General features: G+C 49.6%; 1 protein-coding gene across 3 annotated transcripts; it reads left to right on the top strand.

The window, feature by feature from the left end:
- The first annotated feature begins 683 nt into the window (after positions 1 to 683).
- On the top strand, positions 684 to 12009 carry SRF (serum response factor). 3 transcript variants are annotated; one of them, XM_072642202.1, is made up of 7 exons: positions 684 to 1344; positions 3811 to 4077; positions 5489 to 5750; positions 6985 to 7122; positions 8449 to 8640; positions 8821 to 8897; positions 9538 to 12009. In XM_072642202.1, exons 1-7 carry the CDS (start codon positions 817 to 819, stop codon positions 9634 to 9636), a joined length of 1563 nt encoding a protein of 520 aa, XP_072498303.1. In that variant the 5' UTR covers positions 684 to 816; the 3' UTR covers positions 9637 to 12009. The 3 variants fall into 3 exon arrangements, with proteins under 3 accessions (XP_072498303.1, XP_072498304.1, XP_072498305.1); XM_072642203.1 differs by having other exon boundaries at positions 7003 to 7122; XM_072642204.1 differs by having other exon boundaries at positions 5549 to 5750.
- Positions 12010 to 16281: the final 4272 nt, after the last annotated feature.

Consider the following 16281-nt stretch of genomic DNA (forward strand, 5'->3'; position numbering starts at 1 on the left):
CCCCATTCCTGCCTGTTGTGCCCCTTCTGCGTTCCAATTTCCTTTCCTCCCTTCCCGGGATGGGCGCTCTAAACCGCTTCATCTCCCGGGTTTCCCTCCGCCCCTTCCACCCCATCCTTGGATTCTCTCAACCCCCACCGTCCGGAGGGGGCGGAGACCATTCTCCAACCTCCTGTCTCTTTAAGAGACGCCGGAGCCTCTGGACTCCGCGCCTCGGCCTGACGCTAGAATGACAGCAGCTGGCCTGGTATGCCAATGCAAATGAACAGTTCCCCCCCCTTGAGGTGGGCCAATGGGAGACGGAGGTGCCGGAACCGCCGACCAATAGGGCGGGGGCGCTGGGGCTCACCATATAAGGAGCGGCCTCGCCATAAAAGGAAACATTGTATCTCTTTATATGGGGGGAAGGGTCGGGGGATCCCTCCGCCGACAGCGCGTGGTCCCGGCCCCCTCCGCCCGCCGCCGCCGCCGCCGCTGCCGCCAGCAGCTGCTGCTTTAGCCCCAGCCCCCGGGGGCACGTTGACGGCCGCGGGGCGCGCCGCCTGAGCTCTCGGACAGGGGGCGCTGCACGCGGCCTGGGGCAACCCGGGCCACCGGGGCAGGAGCGTGAGGGCCCGGAGCGGGCCGTGCAAGGGGCCCCGGGCTCGCGGCGGCGGCGGCGGCGGCGGCAGGAGCAGGAGCAGCAGCCTTCCGCAGCAGCAGGAGCCGAGTCGGGGCGGGGAGCGGAGGCCGATGGCGGCGGCGGCGGCAGCAGCAGTCCCGGCCCCGCGCTGATTGCCCGCCCGTCCGGACGCCAGCCCGCCCGTACTGAGCGCCATGTTACCGAGCCAGGCTGGGGCCGCGGCGGCGCTGGGCCGGGGCTCGGCCCTGGGGGGCGGCCTGGTCCGGGCCCCGACGGGGCGGCCGGGCGGCGGGACTCGCGGGGCTAACGGGGGCCGCGGCCCCGGGAACGGCGCGGGGCTGGGGCCCGGCCGCCTGGACCGGGAGGCGGCGGCGGCTGCAGCGGCGGCGGCGGCGGCAGCAGCGGCCACGGGGACCCTGTACAGCGGCAGCGAGGGCGACTCCGAGTCCGGCGACGAGGAGGAGCTGGGAGCCGAGCGGCGTGGCCTCAAGCGCGGCCTGAGCGACATGGAACTCGGCGTGGTGGTCGGAGGGTCCGAGGCGGCGGCGGCGGCCGTGGCAGCGGCGGCGGCCGGGGGCTACGGCCCCGTTAGCGGCGCCGTGAGCGGGGCCAAGCCGGGCAAGAAGACCCGCGGCCGCGTGAAGATCAAGATGGAGTTCATCGACAACAAGCTGCGGCGCTACACGACCTTCAGCAAGAGGAAGACGGGCATCATGAAGAAGGTAACGACGCAGGGGGTCCGGGCGGACGACCCGGCAAGGAAACCGGGACGGGGGGCGTCCGGGACGAGGAGGAGGAGGACCCAGGTGATGAATGGAAGGTGGTGCGGCAGCCCGGCGTGCGACCTGGGCTGGGGTGTCGGGGAGACCCGGCTGGGGAGGGCAGGGGGACGGGGCAGAGGAGGAAGAAGGTGTCCCACGCCCGAGAGGGACCAAGAGTGTGGCAGTGGGAGGCAGTGAGTAATAAGGGGGGAGGGAGGGAGGAGGAATCGTGGGCCATGGAGATGTTTGGGTTGGAGGGAGAGAGAGAGAGAGCGAGAGAGCGGAGGTAGTAACAGGACGAGTCAGAGGCTGCCAGGAAGGGGTGAGTAACAAGGCTCGGGGCATGGTGGGGCAGGTGTGAGTACAGTGTGCATGCAGAAGGCAGGAGGAGAGGTGGAAAGGTGTGTGGACAGATGGGGAGGACAGCGCAACAATGGGCCACTTACCCTGTCAGAATGAGATGGTCAGCCCGGAAAAGGGGGCAAGGAAGGAAGCGAAGGCCCCAGTGAGCTCCTGGAGACACGGACTGAGTCCCACAGAAGCGGAGGGGGGAGACGGGGAAGTCTACCTACCAAGATCTGTAGCTATCTATATTAATTGTACTTCTAAATCTATAGCTGTGATATAGAGACATAGCTATGCAGATAGATCTATACCCATATATACACACAGCTATAGAGAACTCTATATATAGATGTAAAGGGAGATCTATCTATATGTTTAGATGTATCCAGATATCTGTTGATATAGATGTATATTTGGTGGAGATAATGACTAGGATGAGGATGAGTCCAAGCTCAGGTAGATATGAGGGCTGACACAGAACAGATCAATGAGCATTGTGAAGGGAAGTAGAGAAGTATGGGGGGAGGGGAGAGGAAACCCCCGAGACCTTAAGAAGAAAGGCCGAGTCTGGTTTTCCAGAGAAAGTGGGAATGTGCTTAGGGTTTTGAGGGAAAGTTCAGCAATGGACCTGAACATCCAAATCCCAATTCCCCTAGAGACAGATTTACTCTCTCTTTTGTGGAAGAGGCCTGAGTTTCCTAAGCTTTCCGGCATGGTAAAAGGGGGTGGTAGGAGGAGTCTAAATTGTTAATTGAGATTGAGGAGATTGCCTTCCGGTTAGAGAGGAATAGGTGTTTGAAGAACAAGATGTCAGAGCCTTGGAAGTGCTATCCCTGTACCTGCCCAATGTAGAAACTAGCATTGTCCTGTTGGTCTTGGAAATCTTGGGGGTGGCATGGGGGGAGGAGAGCTGCCCACCCCTCAATCATCTAGAATGTAGATAGCTGTGGAGCTGGCTCCTCTACAGACTCCAACTCTTGGCCCAAGCAGAGTGATCGGTAAGGGTGATCCTCTGAAGTAAAAGTCTCACCTCTGTGACCAAAATAGAGGTGCATGGAAACAGGCTATAAGTTGTAAAAGATTCCTGAATTGAGAAGATTATCGTGGTTGTTGTGCATAGGGGCCTGACAGGGAGAGTAAGCAGAGCATTGCTCAAAGAGGCAGCTTGGTGTCCAGCAGAGAGAGAGCACCAGACAGGGAGTCCAGAAACCCAGATTATAGACCTAATTCTTTCATGAACTAGTTGGATGACCACTTCGGGCAAATCACTTCCTCTCTCTGGGCCCTGGCATTCTTCCTCTCTAAAATGAGATTTAGATTATTTCCAAGATCTTTTCAACTTTGGACATTCTTTATATTGATATAAATACTGATATTAACCCCTAAAAAAGCTGAGGATTCAGGAGCTAAAGGAAAGGTGATGGCATTCAAAGTTCTGCCAAGGGTGAGAAAGGGCATGCAACCTAGCATGGGTCTCAGGCTCATGCTGGACAGGAAGGTGACTTCAGCTGTTTGTGGAAATCCCAGACACATGTTTCTTCCTAGTGCCCTGCTTGCCTTTCAAAACGTTGGGGACTTAAAGGAGGGAGAGTGTGTGTGTGAGTGTGTGTGTGTGTGTGGGTGGGTGTGGTATAGTGTGGTGTGGTGTGGTGTGGTGTGTGAATGTGCCCTAAGGCTCCCAGCAGCTGTGCTTGGTCCTTGATTCTGCCCAAGTGGATAGGAGGACAGCTGAACTGAGCTCCTCCTCCCCTGTGGTTGACTGTAGGGTCATCAAGAGGGACCTGCAAACTATAACTACCTAGGGGAATGCTCATATTGCCTTGAAGATGATTGGGGGTACTTAGCTGAAGTATCATGGGGAAGGGTCTGTATGTTTTAAGTGTGTTACCCTCCTAGCTGAACTTCTAATGTTCTAAGAAATCTCTTAGAAACTCAGGACAGCATGGAGTCTCAAGGCCTGGGTCATTATATAATCCATTCTACTGTACCTCAGAGGAACATGGGGTTAGGAGGTTTTTGAGGGTCTTTATAGGGGTGTTCCCACCCCCTTGCTGACCCACTTACTTCTTCCCTCACCTCCAGGCCTATGAGCTATCTACACTGACAGGAACACAGGTATTGCTACTTGTGGCCAGTGAAACGGGACATGTATACACCTTTGCCACTCGAAAACTGCAGCCCATGATCACCAGTGAGACTGGCAAGGCACTGATCCAGACTTGCCTTAACTCGCCAGACTCACCACCACGCTCCGACCCCACCACAGACCAGCGAATGAGTGCCACGGGCTTTGAAGAGACAGATCTCACCTACCAGGTGTCTGAGTCTGACAGCAGTGGTGAAACCAAGGTGTGCACATGGCGGGGTACCTCTTGGAGGGGAGAGGGAGGGAAGTAAAAAAGAGACATCATAATGTTGGTTGGGGCTGGGCTGGTGCTCCCCCCAGCCTGAAGGACAGGTGCCCAATTCCCACCGTCTGAGCTGGAGCCCAGCCCCCTGATAAGCGGGTGGCCTCCGTGCCCATATAAGGCATGCTCCGGCTCCACATGAGCCTCCTCCCGCCCACCCGGCTGCCTGCCTGGCAGGGGCCCTTGCATTCCTCCAGCCAGCTGTCTCCCCACTGGGGGTGGGGGTGGGGGTGTAGCTGAATCCTGCCCGACTGTGTGGGTTAGGAGGCCAGCATACACAGGTCCCAGGATCATCCTGGGAACCCGGCATACCTCATGCCTGGCTGGCTTAGCAGGAGACTGACTACCTATCTAGCCTGCCCTGCCAAGCATGTCACCCAGCATGGTGGGGTGGGGCCATTCACTGGCCACCATCTGGGTTACCCCCTGTCCCGCCCCTCCCTCCTTTTTCCCTCCCTTCCCCCCATTTGGGGGAATGGGCTGGACTAAGTTCTTCCCTTAGTCATGGGCAGCTCCGCCCTCTTGTGGTTTTCCGCCAAGCCCTCCAACTCTCTTAGCAACACCTCCACCAATCCAGGCAGCTACATACAGCCTGGTCTGCAGTCCATCCTACAGATCTCGGGACTTGTCTGTCACTTCCACCTCTTGAGGTCAGGACAGAGTCAGGATCCCTTTCTCCTCTTCCTGTCCCCCCCCTCCACTGCAAGCCCTTGTATTTCCCCGAGGATAGAAGAAACTGGCGTGTACCCTATCTGTATCTACAATTGGGGTGTTTTTCCTCCAGCACATGTGTGTTGGAAGTGAGTGGCAGGAAGGTCAGGGATTATTTTGGTGGAAGGGGAAATAGCTGCTCCGACTGCACTGCCCTTTCTTCACTGTCCCTGCCAGTGGAGGTCTTTGGTGGTACTTTGGAGTAGGACTCCTTTTCTCCTGGGGACAGAGGTGGGGTGGGGGCATCTCTTTTTGCCTCCCTTTCCTCATCTATACAATGAGAATAATGATAGCACCTCTATCTCCTGAGGTTGTTGTGAGAATCCAGTGAGATAAAATATTTGTAAAAGGCTTTGCAAACCTTAAAGTTTTGTATAAGTGCTAGCTATTATTATTATTATTCAGACCTTTGTTTTAGAATTTTGCAACTTTAGAACTTGAAAAGGGACCTTAAAGATTACTAGTTCAAACTCATTTTATGAATAGGCCTACTGAGGTCCAAAGCGATTGTCCTTTTTAACTAAGCATTGCTGCTTGGGGACCTAACGCTCTGGGATATGGGGGTCATGTTTCAGTGACAGGTCATGATGGGTAGGATCATCTGATCTAGGCTCACAGCCCCATCCTTGCCCTGGCTGTAGGATACGCTGAAGCCAGCGTTTACAGTCACCAACCTGCCGGGTACAACTTCTACCATCCAGACGGCGCCCAGCACCTCTACCACGATGCAAGTCAGCAGCGGCCCCTCCTTCCCAATCACCAACTACCTGGCGCCTGTCTCTGCTAGCGTCAGCCCCAGTGCCGTCAGCAGTGCCAATGGGACTGTGCTGAAGAGTACAGGCAGTGGCCCTGTCTCTTCCGGAGGCCTCATGCAGCTGCCCACCAGCTTCACCCTCATGCCTGGTGAGTGTTGAGAGGGGCAGAATTGTTGGATTTTTCCAACTTCCTACTTTTTGCTTGGTGCCCTAAAGAACATGCCAGCCCTGGAAGTGATATTGGCACCAGGAGACCTTTTACTTAGTAGGAAGTGAGAAGGAAGAGGACAGATAGGAACAAGAGCTGGGCCTGACCAAAATTTCTCATATCCCATTGGCAGACGCTCCCCTCTGTGACGGAGCCCCTATCATCTTGTTCAGTCAGTTACAGCCTCCCTCACTTGCCTTGTGTAGTCAGCCAGGCCCTGCAACAGCAGGGACAGCAGGCAATCTTCTCCTTCCCCACCTGTGCTGAGGGGCAGAGCATATATTCTTAATGAGCTAGCTTTGTCCTGGGTGGGGGCCTCTGGCTGCATGAACAGCTAGCTACAAGGGCTGAAGAGTGCAAAAAGACAGGGCTCCCCAAGGGGATAAGGGAGGGAGCAGAGAGGTCTAGGAGCAGAGTCAGAATCTCAGGGGGAAGACAGAGCCCCAACTGCTCTAAATGGGGCTTCTTGTGGTTAGAGCTGTTTTCAGTTCACCAATCACTAAGTGCCTACTGGGTGCAGAACTCTGTACAAGGTGCTGGGGAAATGTAGATTAAGAAGGCATAAGTAGATAAGATGTGGCTTCTGCCCTTAGGGAGCTTTTACAGTCTGGTAGGGGCATAGGAAATCCACCCAGATAATTATACCAATTAGTCATGCTAGCTGTGTTAGAGAAGTACACAATGAGAAAGGGCTATTGAGGTCTGAAGGAAAAGGTAGTTTACCAGTTAGGGATCAGAGGAAAGGGGATGTTCTAGGTACAGAGAACACTGAGCAAAGCACCGAGGAGGGAAAGCAGGGAACAGCAAGTGTGCTGGCTGTGTTGAGAAGTAATGTGCTGAAAAAAAAAAAGGAAAGAGGTCCAGGTGTTATCTGATTATGAAAGGCTTGGAATGCCAAGCTCTACAAGGTTGATCAAAGCTTTCCTTGCTGAGCAGAAGAGGGTGTGTGTGTGTGTGTGTGTGTGTGTGTGTGTGTGTGTGTGTGTGTGTGTGTGTGTAAGTGTGTAATAGGAACACATCTATCACACTATCAGGAAGGCAGTACTAGAATCCAAGGGTTAGAGGGAGAACAGAAGGTGAGGAAGGAATTATGTGTCAGACCCCAGAAATTGAGTGCTCTGGGAGTCCAGTGGTGGCTAGGGGTTGCTTCCTAGCCGGGATAAACCATGAGTAGGGTCTCTGTTTCTGACAGGGGGGGCAGTGGCCCAGCAGGTTCCAGTCCAGGCCATTCAAGTTCACCAGGCCCCTCAACAGACGTCTCCCTCTAGTGACAGCAGCACAGACCTCACGCAAACCTCCTCCAGTGGGACAGGTACGGCTCAGATCCCTGTTGCCCCCTTCTCCCAAGGAATAGAGATGGGGCTGTGCTAGAGCCTTTGCTTATGGGGGGGAGTTCTTGTGACTATCCTTACAACTGAGGTCTGTGGTGGGGAAATTGGGCTGTCCTTCCTTTTGTGAGGGGACAAGACAAGGATGAAGCTTTTTAAAACTTCTTCTTGTTCAGTATCGGAGCAGACTAGACCTAGATTAGTTTTTAAGGGGAAAGAATCATAAAACAGTACAGGACAGCAGAGGACAAGTGGTTGAGTCCTCTCATTCTACAGAGGAGGAAAACAAGGTCTGGGAAAACAAGGAGAGAGAGTGGGAGTGACTCCCATGACATCGTACAGCTTGTCAGTGATCAGCATCCATTTCTGTATGGTGCTTTGCCAGGGACCTTATTCCCTGAAGCGCCTCTGTTTAGTTGAACCCTTATGTATTGAGCGCCTTCCATATTCTCATCCAAGACTGTTCTATGGTGAGGAAGATAATGAAATTAAAGAAGGCACATTCCTGTTTTCAAGAACTTTGGATCTAGTCAAGAAACGAGCTATACACAGATATACAAAGTGTAGCATGTGAGGCAAATAGAGAATCCTATAAGACACATGGCTTGTGGTTGGGTCAGGGCATGATCAAGAGGCTTTACAGGCGTACAGCTGGGCCTTGAAGGCTAGGTAGAATTTCAGCTGGCAGTTGATGGGAAAGAAAGCTTTTTGGGCATGCCTCCAATTACTTCAAGAGTGACATGAAATGTATTATAATTCTCCTTGATTTAAGAGATAAGCTCAACAGCTGCATATTTAGGGGGTGAGGAATGAGAACAAGCAGCAAGGCCTTCTAACTCCAAAGAGGTTGATTGAGATTCTTCATTGTATGGAATCAGTTTAAACAGGTGTGACTCCTACTTGGGGGAATGGGGGTGGTTCATAGTCTTAAAACAGGCCCTTGAGCAGATGGCTGAATAGCAAACTTGAAAATGGTGATAAAATTTGTGTTGATTATTTTAGAATTTAAAATATACTTTCTGGATAAGATTTAAGTATTGGTATTGTACTTGGGTAAAGAGTAATCATGAGGAGAGGAGGCTGCTTCAGGCATTATCATTAAGTTGGACAGAGGTGGTACTTGTCTCTGGATTTCTGGGCTGGAAATGTCTGTTCTCTTTTTCCTTTTCCAACTCCACAGTTGGAGGTCCCTTCCTGTCTGGGAGTGTGTATAGAGATAGACTGGAAGAGCTTGGGGGGCAAAGGGGGGAGAGACAGACTGCCTTATCTTAGCCAGATTCCTATGACACTTGATTGTCTGTGCTCACCAGTGACACTGCCCGCCACCATTATGACTTCATCAGTGCCCACTACCGTGGGTGGTCACATGATGTACCCCAGCTCCCATGCAGTGATGTACGCCCCCACCCCAGGGCTGGCCGACGGCAGCCTCACCGTGCTCAACGCCTTCTCCCAGGCACCTTCCGCCATGCAGGTTTCCCACGGACAGGTCCAGGAGCAAGGTGAGTTGTGTTATGGGGGAGAAAGAGAAGAATAATCGCAAGTCTTTTCCCCACTCCCTGAAAGGAGGTACTGACCACAGTCACTGGGTAGCTCACTCACTCTGTTCACCAACTGCTACCCTGCCCCAGAAGCTCATATGTTATGACCTTTGACTTCAGCCCTCTGTTTTTCTGGTGTAGGTGGAGTCCCCCAGGTGTTCCTGACTGCGCCCTCAGGAACTGTGCAAATCCCAGTGTCTGCAGTCCAGCTTCATCAGGTAGGGGGGTGGAGTACCTTTCCCCAGTCCTGCTACATTATAGTTGTCGTTCACATTTCTTGAACACTTTTTTGTTTTTGTTCGTGGGGGGAGGAAGGAAGGGGCTTTTTTAGGTCAGACCCGAGAATCGATTGGTACAGGGAATTCCAAATGAAGAACCACCATGTGCTAATTCAGATCAGTAGCTACTCTGCATCTAGTATACTCTTAGTAACTAACACTGAGGGGTTAAGTGATTTGTTCAGGGCCGCCAGTCAGTGTTAGAAGTGGATGGTCTTCCTGGCTTGTGTCTCCCACACTGCTTCTGTTCTCTGCTGTCTTTACATCAGTCTAGGAGGTAATCTGCACAAGGGATAGATACTATTGGCGTTTTACACATGAGGAAATGGGTTCAGAAAAGGTGCACAGACATTAAGGGTCAGAACTAGAAATCAAACACAAGGCTTCTGCCTCTTCAGTTCAAGAATGAAGTTCTTCATATTACACCCTTACTGTCTCCTACTACCTTGGCACTGGAGCAAGATGAAAGACTTCTCCCACTGATTCTTTTACCTGCTCTGCTCAACAGTTTGAAGCATCTAAACCTGACTCCTCTGCCTCCCCTTCCCTCTTCCCCTTCCTCTTCCTCCACCTCCTACAGATGGCAGTGATCGGGCAGCAGGCGGGCAGCAGCAGCAATTTGACAGAACTACAGGTAGTGAACCTGGACGCAACAACGCACAGCACCAAGAGTGAATGAGTAGCCCTGCCAACCTTGGACTGATGGAATGGACGGCCTCACTTATTTATTGTTGCCTTTTCACGTTTTTCTTTACACACACGTTGACAGGCCGCAGGAGGGAGGCAGGGAGGAGAGAGGGGTGGCACAGGACTTCGCCCTCTCACTCCAGCCAAAGAAATGGACTTGCCTGCCCTCCACCCTTTTCTCCCTCTCTCCCATCCTGGTTCCACCTCTCATTTCTGTTTACCGTGGGGCTGCCTTGCTTCCCCCCTCCCCAGCTTGGCTCGATGTTTGCCACGAGTATTAGCTATGCCCAATGGGACCGTGCCCCCTCCCTCCCTCTGTGGGACCTGTGGTCACTAGGGTGTACTGCATCCTTCTCCTAAGGAAGCAGCTTGGAGGGTCTGCCCTCAGCCTCCTTTGCTGTTCATGGGTTAGCACTGTGTCTACCATAGGCTGGGTGAGAGACCACCTTCCCTCAGAGCCAACTGTGTTGCTGGGGAACCATGTTCCCACCCCCTCTATCCCATTAGCTCCCTAGCAGTTGGGCCTATGCACGGGGCAAATGTCCATGGCCCGTGGGCACACTGCCCCCTGTCCCTTGCCACTGGTGTCACAGTGGCTCCTGGGATGGAGAGAATGGCCTGGATCCCCTTCTATCCCCACTTACCCCCCTGCTGCTTTACTTAAGGTTTAATTTTGAACCTTTTATTTGAGAGGAGACAAGTGAAAACAAATCTATAAATATATATTTTTAAAATATTTAACTTTTTTTTATGGCGTTTTTCTCATCCCACCACCACATTTTACCCTCCTTCCCTTTTTCCTCCCACCCTCTTCCCTGGGGAGATACTATTGGCCTCCCCAGTACTGGTTGGGCTATAGGAGGTAGAGCCATCCTGTGGGCTCTGGGATCCCACCATTGTGGAAGGGTAAAGGATGTTCTGGGATCCTAACAGATCCTGTGTATATGCCAGGAAGAAGTGGGGGAAGGACCCTCATGGTCCATGCCTCCAAAGATCGGGGAGGGTTACCACCAGCTCTGGGCCTAGTCTGCCCTTTGGTGTTTAGTGAGACTTTGTAGGGAGCAGAGTAGGAAGTCCAGCTATAGGGTCTGTGGGGACCTGGTCCAACCCCACTCTGGCAGAGGCCCTGGATTTTGTTTGTGCCATGTGCATGGGAGGTGCAGCCACGCATTCCATCAGGCCCCCAGCTGCCTGGGTCAAGTTGCAGTGAGCAGTGGTGGGGATGGCAATGAGGTGGTGGGGACTGGGACTGACTAGTAGAGTTGGGAGCAGCTCAAGAGATCGATGCAGTACCGGGGAGCCAGAGAAGGGCAGCTCTCCCAGGGAGTGAGCAGCTACTGTAACTTTTTAAAATTAAGACAAAAAGCCTTGAAGAAAATGACTTTATTTTTCTAAGTGTAACCTCAGTATTTATGTATTTCTTACAGGGGCCGTGCCCCACCCCCCTACCCCCCATTAGGCGGATGTGCAGGGTAGGCCAGCATTAGCAGAGGGTTTTGCACCCAGTGAACCTGCTCTCCTCCATTACCTGTATTCTGAGCATTTGATTTTCCAGAAGAGAGGAATTGCAGTTGGGTTGGGGTTTTTTGATTTAACCCTTTCTTGACTGCGTTAATTCAGTGAGAAATAACCCTGCCTTGACAGCTTGGTGGTGGGATGCAGAGTCTCTGCTCACAGCCCAGATCTCAAGGGGATTGATTTGCCAACAAAACTAAAGAGCCCTGTAATCTGCTTTCTCCCTGCTGTCTTTCCCAAATCTGGGGTGCTGGAGTGGGAGCCACCATCCTGGGATTTCCCACAAAACTTGGTTGGTGGGGCAGATGGGAAATACAGGATGGGTTGCAAGGATGGGTCACGGCTGGTGTCTGGGACTAGGAATGCCTCTCAGAGTCAGGGATTGGGGGAGTTAGGGACTCAGGTCTGTAATGTGCCCAGCCTCTCTTCTCTGAATCGCAGCCATGTCCTCTTAGGACCCACCTTGCCTATCCTTGGGAAGAGAGCTTTATTCCCATCATCTCCCCAAAGAAGGCAAGATCCAGTGAGATCAGGTTAAGTGTGCTTATAATGTTTATGTGAGCGCAGCCTTGTAAGAACATGCGTGCTTCAGGGATGAGATGGCATTTCTTGTGTGGTGACCCTTAGCGTTCCCCCTCCTCTGGCGGCTCTGGGTGTGTGAATGTGTGGGTGTGTGGGTGTGTGTATGTGTGGTGAGTGTGTGGGGCGTGTTTGAGTGTCAGTGGTTTCTACATCCCTGGGATGCTGACCCAGGAATTCATGGACATGATCACAGTCCTATGTACAGAGCTTTCTTTTGTATTAAAAAAAAAAATACTCTTTCAATAAATGTATCATTTTGTGCACAGAATCTGGGGTTTTGGTTGTTTTTTTCCTAGCAGGAAAGCCACACTCTAGACCTTTCAAATGAAAGGTGCTAGGTACAAGGGGTTGGTTCTGTTTTTTTCCTTTTAAAAATTAATATCCTTTCTTTTTATAGGCCAATTTCCCAGTATATCCCTTCAATTCCCATAGAGCCATCCAGTGTAACAATAAAAAAAGCGGAAGAGAAAAAGACAATACGAATCAAACCACATCAGCCAGGTATGAGATAAATAGTCTTCCATATTCACAGTCCCTTACCTCTGCAAAGAAGGGAAGAAGTACAGTAAATTCTTGTTTCTGTGGCCAAGCTTGGTCATAATTTCCCAATATTAAATTTGTTTTGTTGGCAAAAAAAAGGCTCCAATACTGAGGGAGGCCCTCACGTATCACTTATTACTCCTCTGGAAGAAAATTTTAGGGGTCAGTGGCTGGAATTGAGGTCAATGTAGGTTTCCTGGGTTCAGGGAGCTGGTGGTACAGTGGACAGAGGATCTGAGTTTAAATTTGATCTTAAAGATACTATTTGATCCTAGGCAAGTTAACATAACTGCCTCTATTTCTTTCTACCACTCAGAGTAGATGTAAGGATCAAATGAGAAAATATTTGTAAAAAGTGTTTAGCACAGAGCCTAGTGCATAGTAGGCATTATGTAAATGCCTATTGCCATCTTTTATACTCCCCTGAAGTAGAAGGAGGGAATAGTAAATTTAAGAGGGTAGATTCAGAAGTAGCATTTGGGGGGCAAGTAAGTGTTGGAGAGGACTCTTAAGATTTCTAGGACCAATGAAAGAGTATCTCAGAATGTTTCAAAGGATCCAAGATGAAATGTAGATTGCAACACAGCCATATCTTCCTATCTTGTGATGCTTGTCCCATGGAAGATCTGCTTCAGATGTGACAGACCTTACAACTCTCAAAATATTTAGAGATACGGGTACAGTATATGAGCTGTCCCTTATTCTCACTACAACACTAGCTCACCTTCCTGGTCTTATATGTTCTGATAACATTTTTACACCACTTTTTTTTTTGCACTGAAGTCATCTCTGGTAACATGTTGCAGCCTAATTGGACCCAGTATGTATCTTTCCATTGCCTCTCTGGTCTCCCAGTTCTTTGGAGATTGTAGTATCCAGACTACTGTTTAGGGTCATTGAGAATGGATGAGGACTCAGAAGACCTAGGGTTCAGAAAGTGAATGCAGATAAAGGCTCAGAAATGAAGCCAAACCAGTGAAGATGGGTTCTTCACCCCCCCCCCCCCCCCCCGACCCCCACCTCCCTGCCAGCATACTGGAACCTGAAGGTCTGGACCTGTGATTTAATCTATGTGGGAACTCTCCTCATCAATGCAAACCAGCATATACAGCCTTAGCTACCCAGAGCACTGAAACACGAAGGGAAGAGAAGCATGGTGTCTACAGTATTCCAGTACCATGCTAAGTGTTTTATAAATCTCATTTGATCCTCACAACAATCCTGGGAGGTAGGTGCTGTTATTACCCCCATCTTACAAATGGGAAAACTGAGGCAAATAAGTGAAGTGACTTACTCAAGCTCACACAGTAAGCATTTGAGGTCAGATTTGAACTTGGGTCTTCCTGACTCCAAGCCCAGCTCTCTATCTATCCACTGCACCATTTAGCTGCCTGATTAAATGACTTGACCACTCTCACATAGCTGGTTTTTGTCAGAGACACAATTTGAACCCAGTCAATCAACAATGCATACTATATACCAGGTAGCAGTAATTCCAACTAAACATCTGGCTTCCAGGTTTTTCAAAGCATTGTCTTCCACGGAGATTAATGTGAGACAGGAAGGACCAGTTGTCGTTCAGTCCTATCCAACTCTTTGTGATCCCATTTGGGGTTTTCTTGACAAACCACTGGAGTGGCTTGTCATTTTCTTCTCCAGCTGATTTGACAGATGAGGAAACTGAGGCAGACAGGGTTAAGTGACTTGCCCAAGGTTACTAAGTAAGTATGCTAAATAAGTATCTGAGACCAGATCTGAACTCATGAAGATACATCTTGCTTCAGCTGTGCCAAACAGGCACATGAGAACAATTTGTTCCAACGGCCATGAAAGCAGCTGAAGCAAACGTTATGGAGTACTCAGAGTCTGGTCAAACATCAATAACACCAAAATCATCCACTGCATGCCAGGGCCATCGCCAGTGATCCTGACTTCTGTTCTGCTAATGGATAAGAGTTTACCTACTTTGTACAACTCTATCTCACTCAAATCCAATTCACCAGCAAGTCAAGATATCGCCTGTAACATCATCGATGGGTCCTCTTCAAAAACAAAGAATGAACAACAGCTAAGTACCAGGTACTGTGCTAGTAGATGGGGATCCAAAGACAAAAATGAGAGACTCCTTAAGGAACATTATAGGTGGGAATCAACATGGCACATGTATATGGAAGCAAACAAAATCTATACCAAACATTCGTACATATTCAAAACACACAGTAATGAAGGGGAGAGAAGAGCATTCCCAGTAGGATCTTAAAATGCCTCCCATGGGAAGTGTCACTTGAGCCAGGGATTCTAAGACAGGAAGGTGAGAAAGGAGAGTTCGTTTTAGGTAGATGGTATAGCCTGTGCAAAGGGTCATGTAGGGGAAGTGAAATACCATACATATGGAATGCCAAGAAGGTCAGTTTGGATTGTAGTTTGTGAAGGGGAGAGTAACGAAAGCCTGGAAAGTAAGCTGGATACAGATTTGCAAATGGTTTCGTACCCAAGAGAGGCTTTTGTATTCTATTCCAAAGATGATAGGGATGCCTTCCTGACTCCAAAGTGGCCCTCTATCCACCACACTGTGCTGCCTTTCAGAAATATGTTGCCAAATTTGCTACAACTAAGTTAAAATTCTTGAGTATTGACTTTTAACCAACACAGAAAACAGTTTTGTTAAGGGGTAAGAAATCTCTCTGCTGGAGTTTTAAGCAGCTAATTGGTATTGGTCATCCTGTTTCAGTGCATACAATTTCTCTATTCCAGGATTTTTGCATTAAGATCGATGCAAATCATTGATGTAATTCATCATGAAAAGAAAATGTGTATATAATGAGAAAGTGCTTTACACTGTAATCTGATATTTTTTGGGAAAAGTTATTACATTTAGAACTATTCTGAAGCTGCCAATTAAAAAAAAATTTTGCAGATTTCCAAATAAATGAAGAAAAAAATATGTTGCAAACAACAGAGGCCATATCTTGGAAAATCTTCTGTCCTGGAAACCTGGAATGCTATTTCAAGAAAGCTCCATTGCCTTCTACCCCCATTCCCTTCTGGTTCTGGAATCATGAACCATAATCGAATTAACTCTGGCATTATTCCTGGATGGAATGTGTCAAGATACTCTCCTTACCATCCCTATAATCTTTTCAGACCAAAGTACTCCTTCCTTGGCCACCACCCCCCAAACCCCATATGAGCTGTCTGTCCCATTAAAATGATAGCTCATATCTTCAGGCTTAGCACAATGCTTGGCACATATTCCTTAATCAATGCTTTTTATTCATTTTTTTCCCCCTTGAATAATGTGTCAGAAAATTGGCTGCAAACCAAACAAACCCATGTGTTTGAAGGACAGAGCTTCAGGGAAGAGAATGTCAGAAATAAGTTTCAGGAGAATAAAGATGAAGAAGGACTCTAAAAAAAAAAAAGTCTATAAAGTGAGGATTCCTGAGGTGAGAGAGAAAGGATTCTGTATATAAGGACTCAAAAATAAGGCCCAAAATAAGTGACATGGATGCGAGTGTGTGTCAAATATAAGTTCCAGGAAGAAAGGCTGGATAAGGATTCAGAAATTGTGTCACAGAACTGAGAAGGCCTTAGAACCCAGGACAGAATAGAGCCCAGGGAATAAGGATGAAGAAGGATAAAGAAAAAAAAGTTAACAGAAATAAAAAGGAGGTGGATTTTGGGTTCAAAAATAGGGCCCAGGATTCATACTGTTTGAGTCAGGATTACCACTACTGGGCACATATACTCCAAGAAGGTCAAAGATGGGAAAAAGTCCAATATTGACTAAATTATTCAAAGGATATTCAAAAAAACCCCAAAAAACCAACCCATACAAACAAAAACAAAATAGGAAACACTGGGTGCCAACGGACTGGATGAGGAGATTGAACAAATTGTGGTATAGGCAGACCATGGAATATTATTGCACCAAAAGGAATGATGACGGGAATTTGGAGAAACTTGAGAAGACTCAGGAACTGATGCAAAGAAAGCAGAC

This window comes from Notamacropus eugenii, chromosome 2, assembly GCF_028372415.1.
Source record: "Notamacropus eugenii isolate mMacEug1 chromosome 2, mMacEug1.pri_v2, whole genome shotgun sequence".
Taxonomy (NCBI): Eukaryota; Metazoa; Chordata; class Mammalia; order Diprotodontia; family Macropodidae; genus Notamacropus; species Notamacropus eugenii.

Bases quoted from the DNA above. Each gene is read 5' to 3' on its own strand.
- SRF (XM_072642202.1), top strand. From the start codon at position 817: ATGTTACCGAGCCAGGCTGGGGCCGCGGCGGCGCTGGGCCGGGGCTCG. The intron at 4,078-5,488 runs GTGTGCACATGG...CCCTGGCTGTAG, and splicing joins ACAGCAGTGGTGAAACCAAG to GATACGCTGAAGCCAGCGTT. The intron at 8,898-9,537 runs GTAGGGGGGTGG...CACCTCCTACAG, and splicing joins CTGCAGTCCAGCTTCATCAG to ATGGCAGTGATCGGGCAGCA.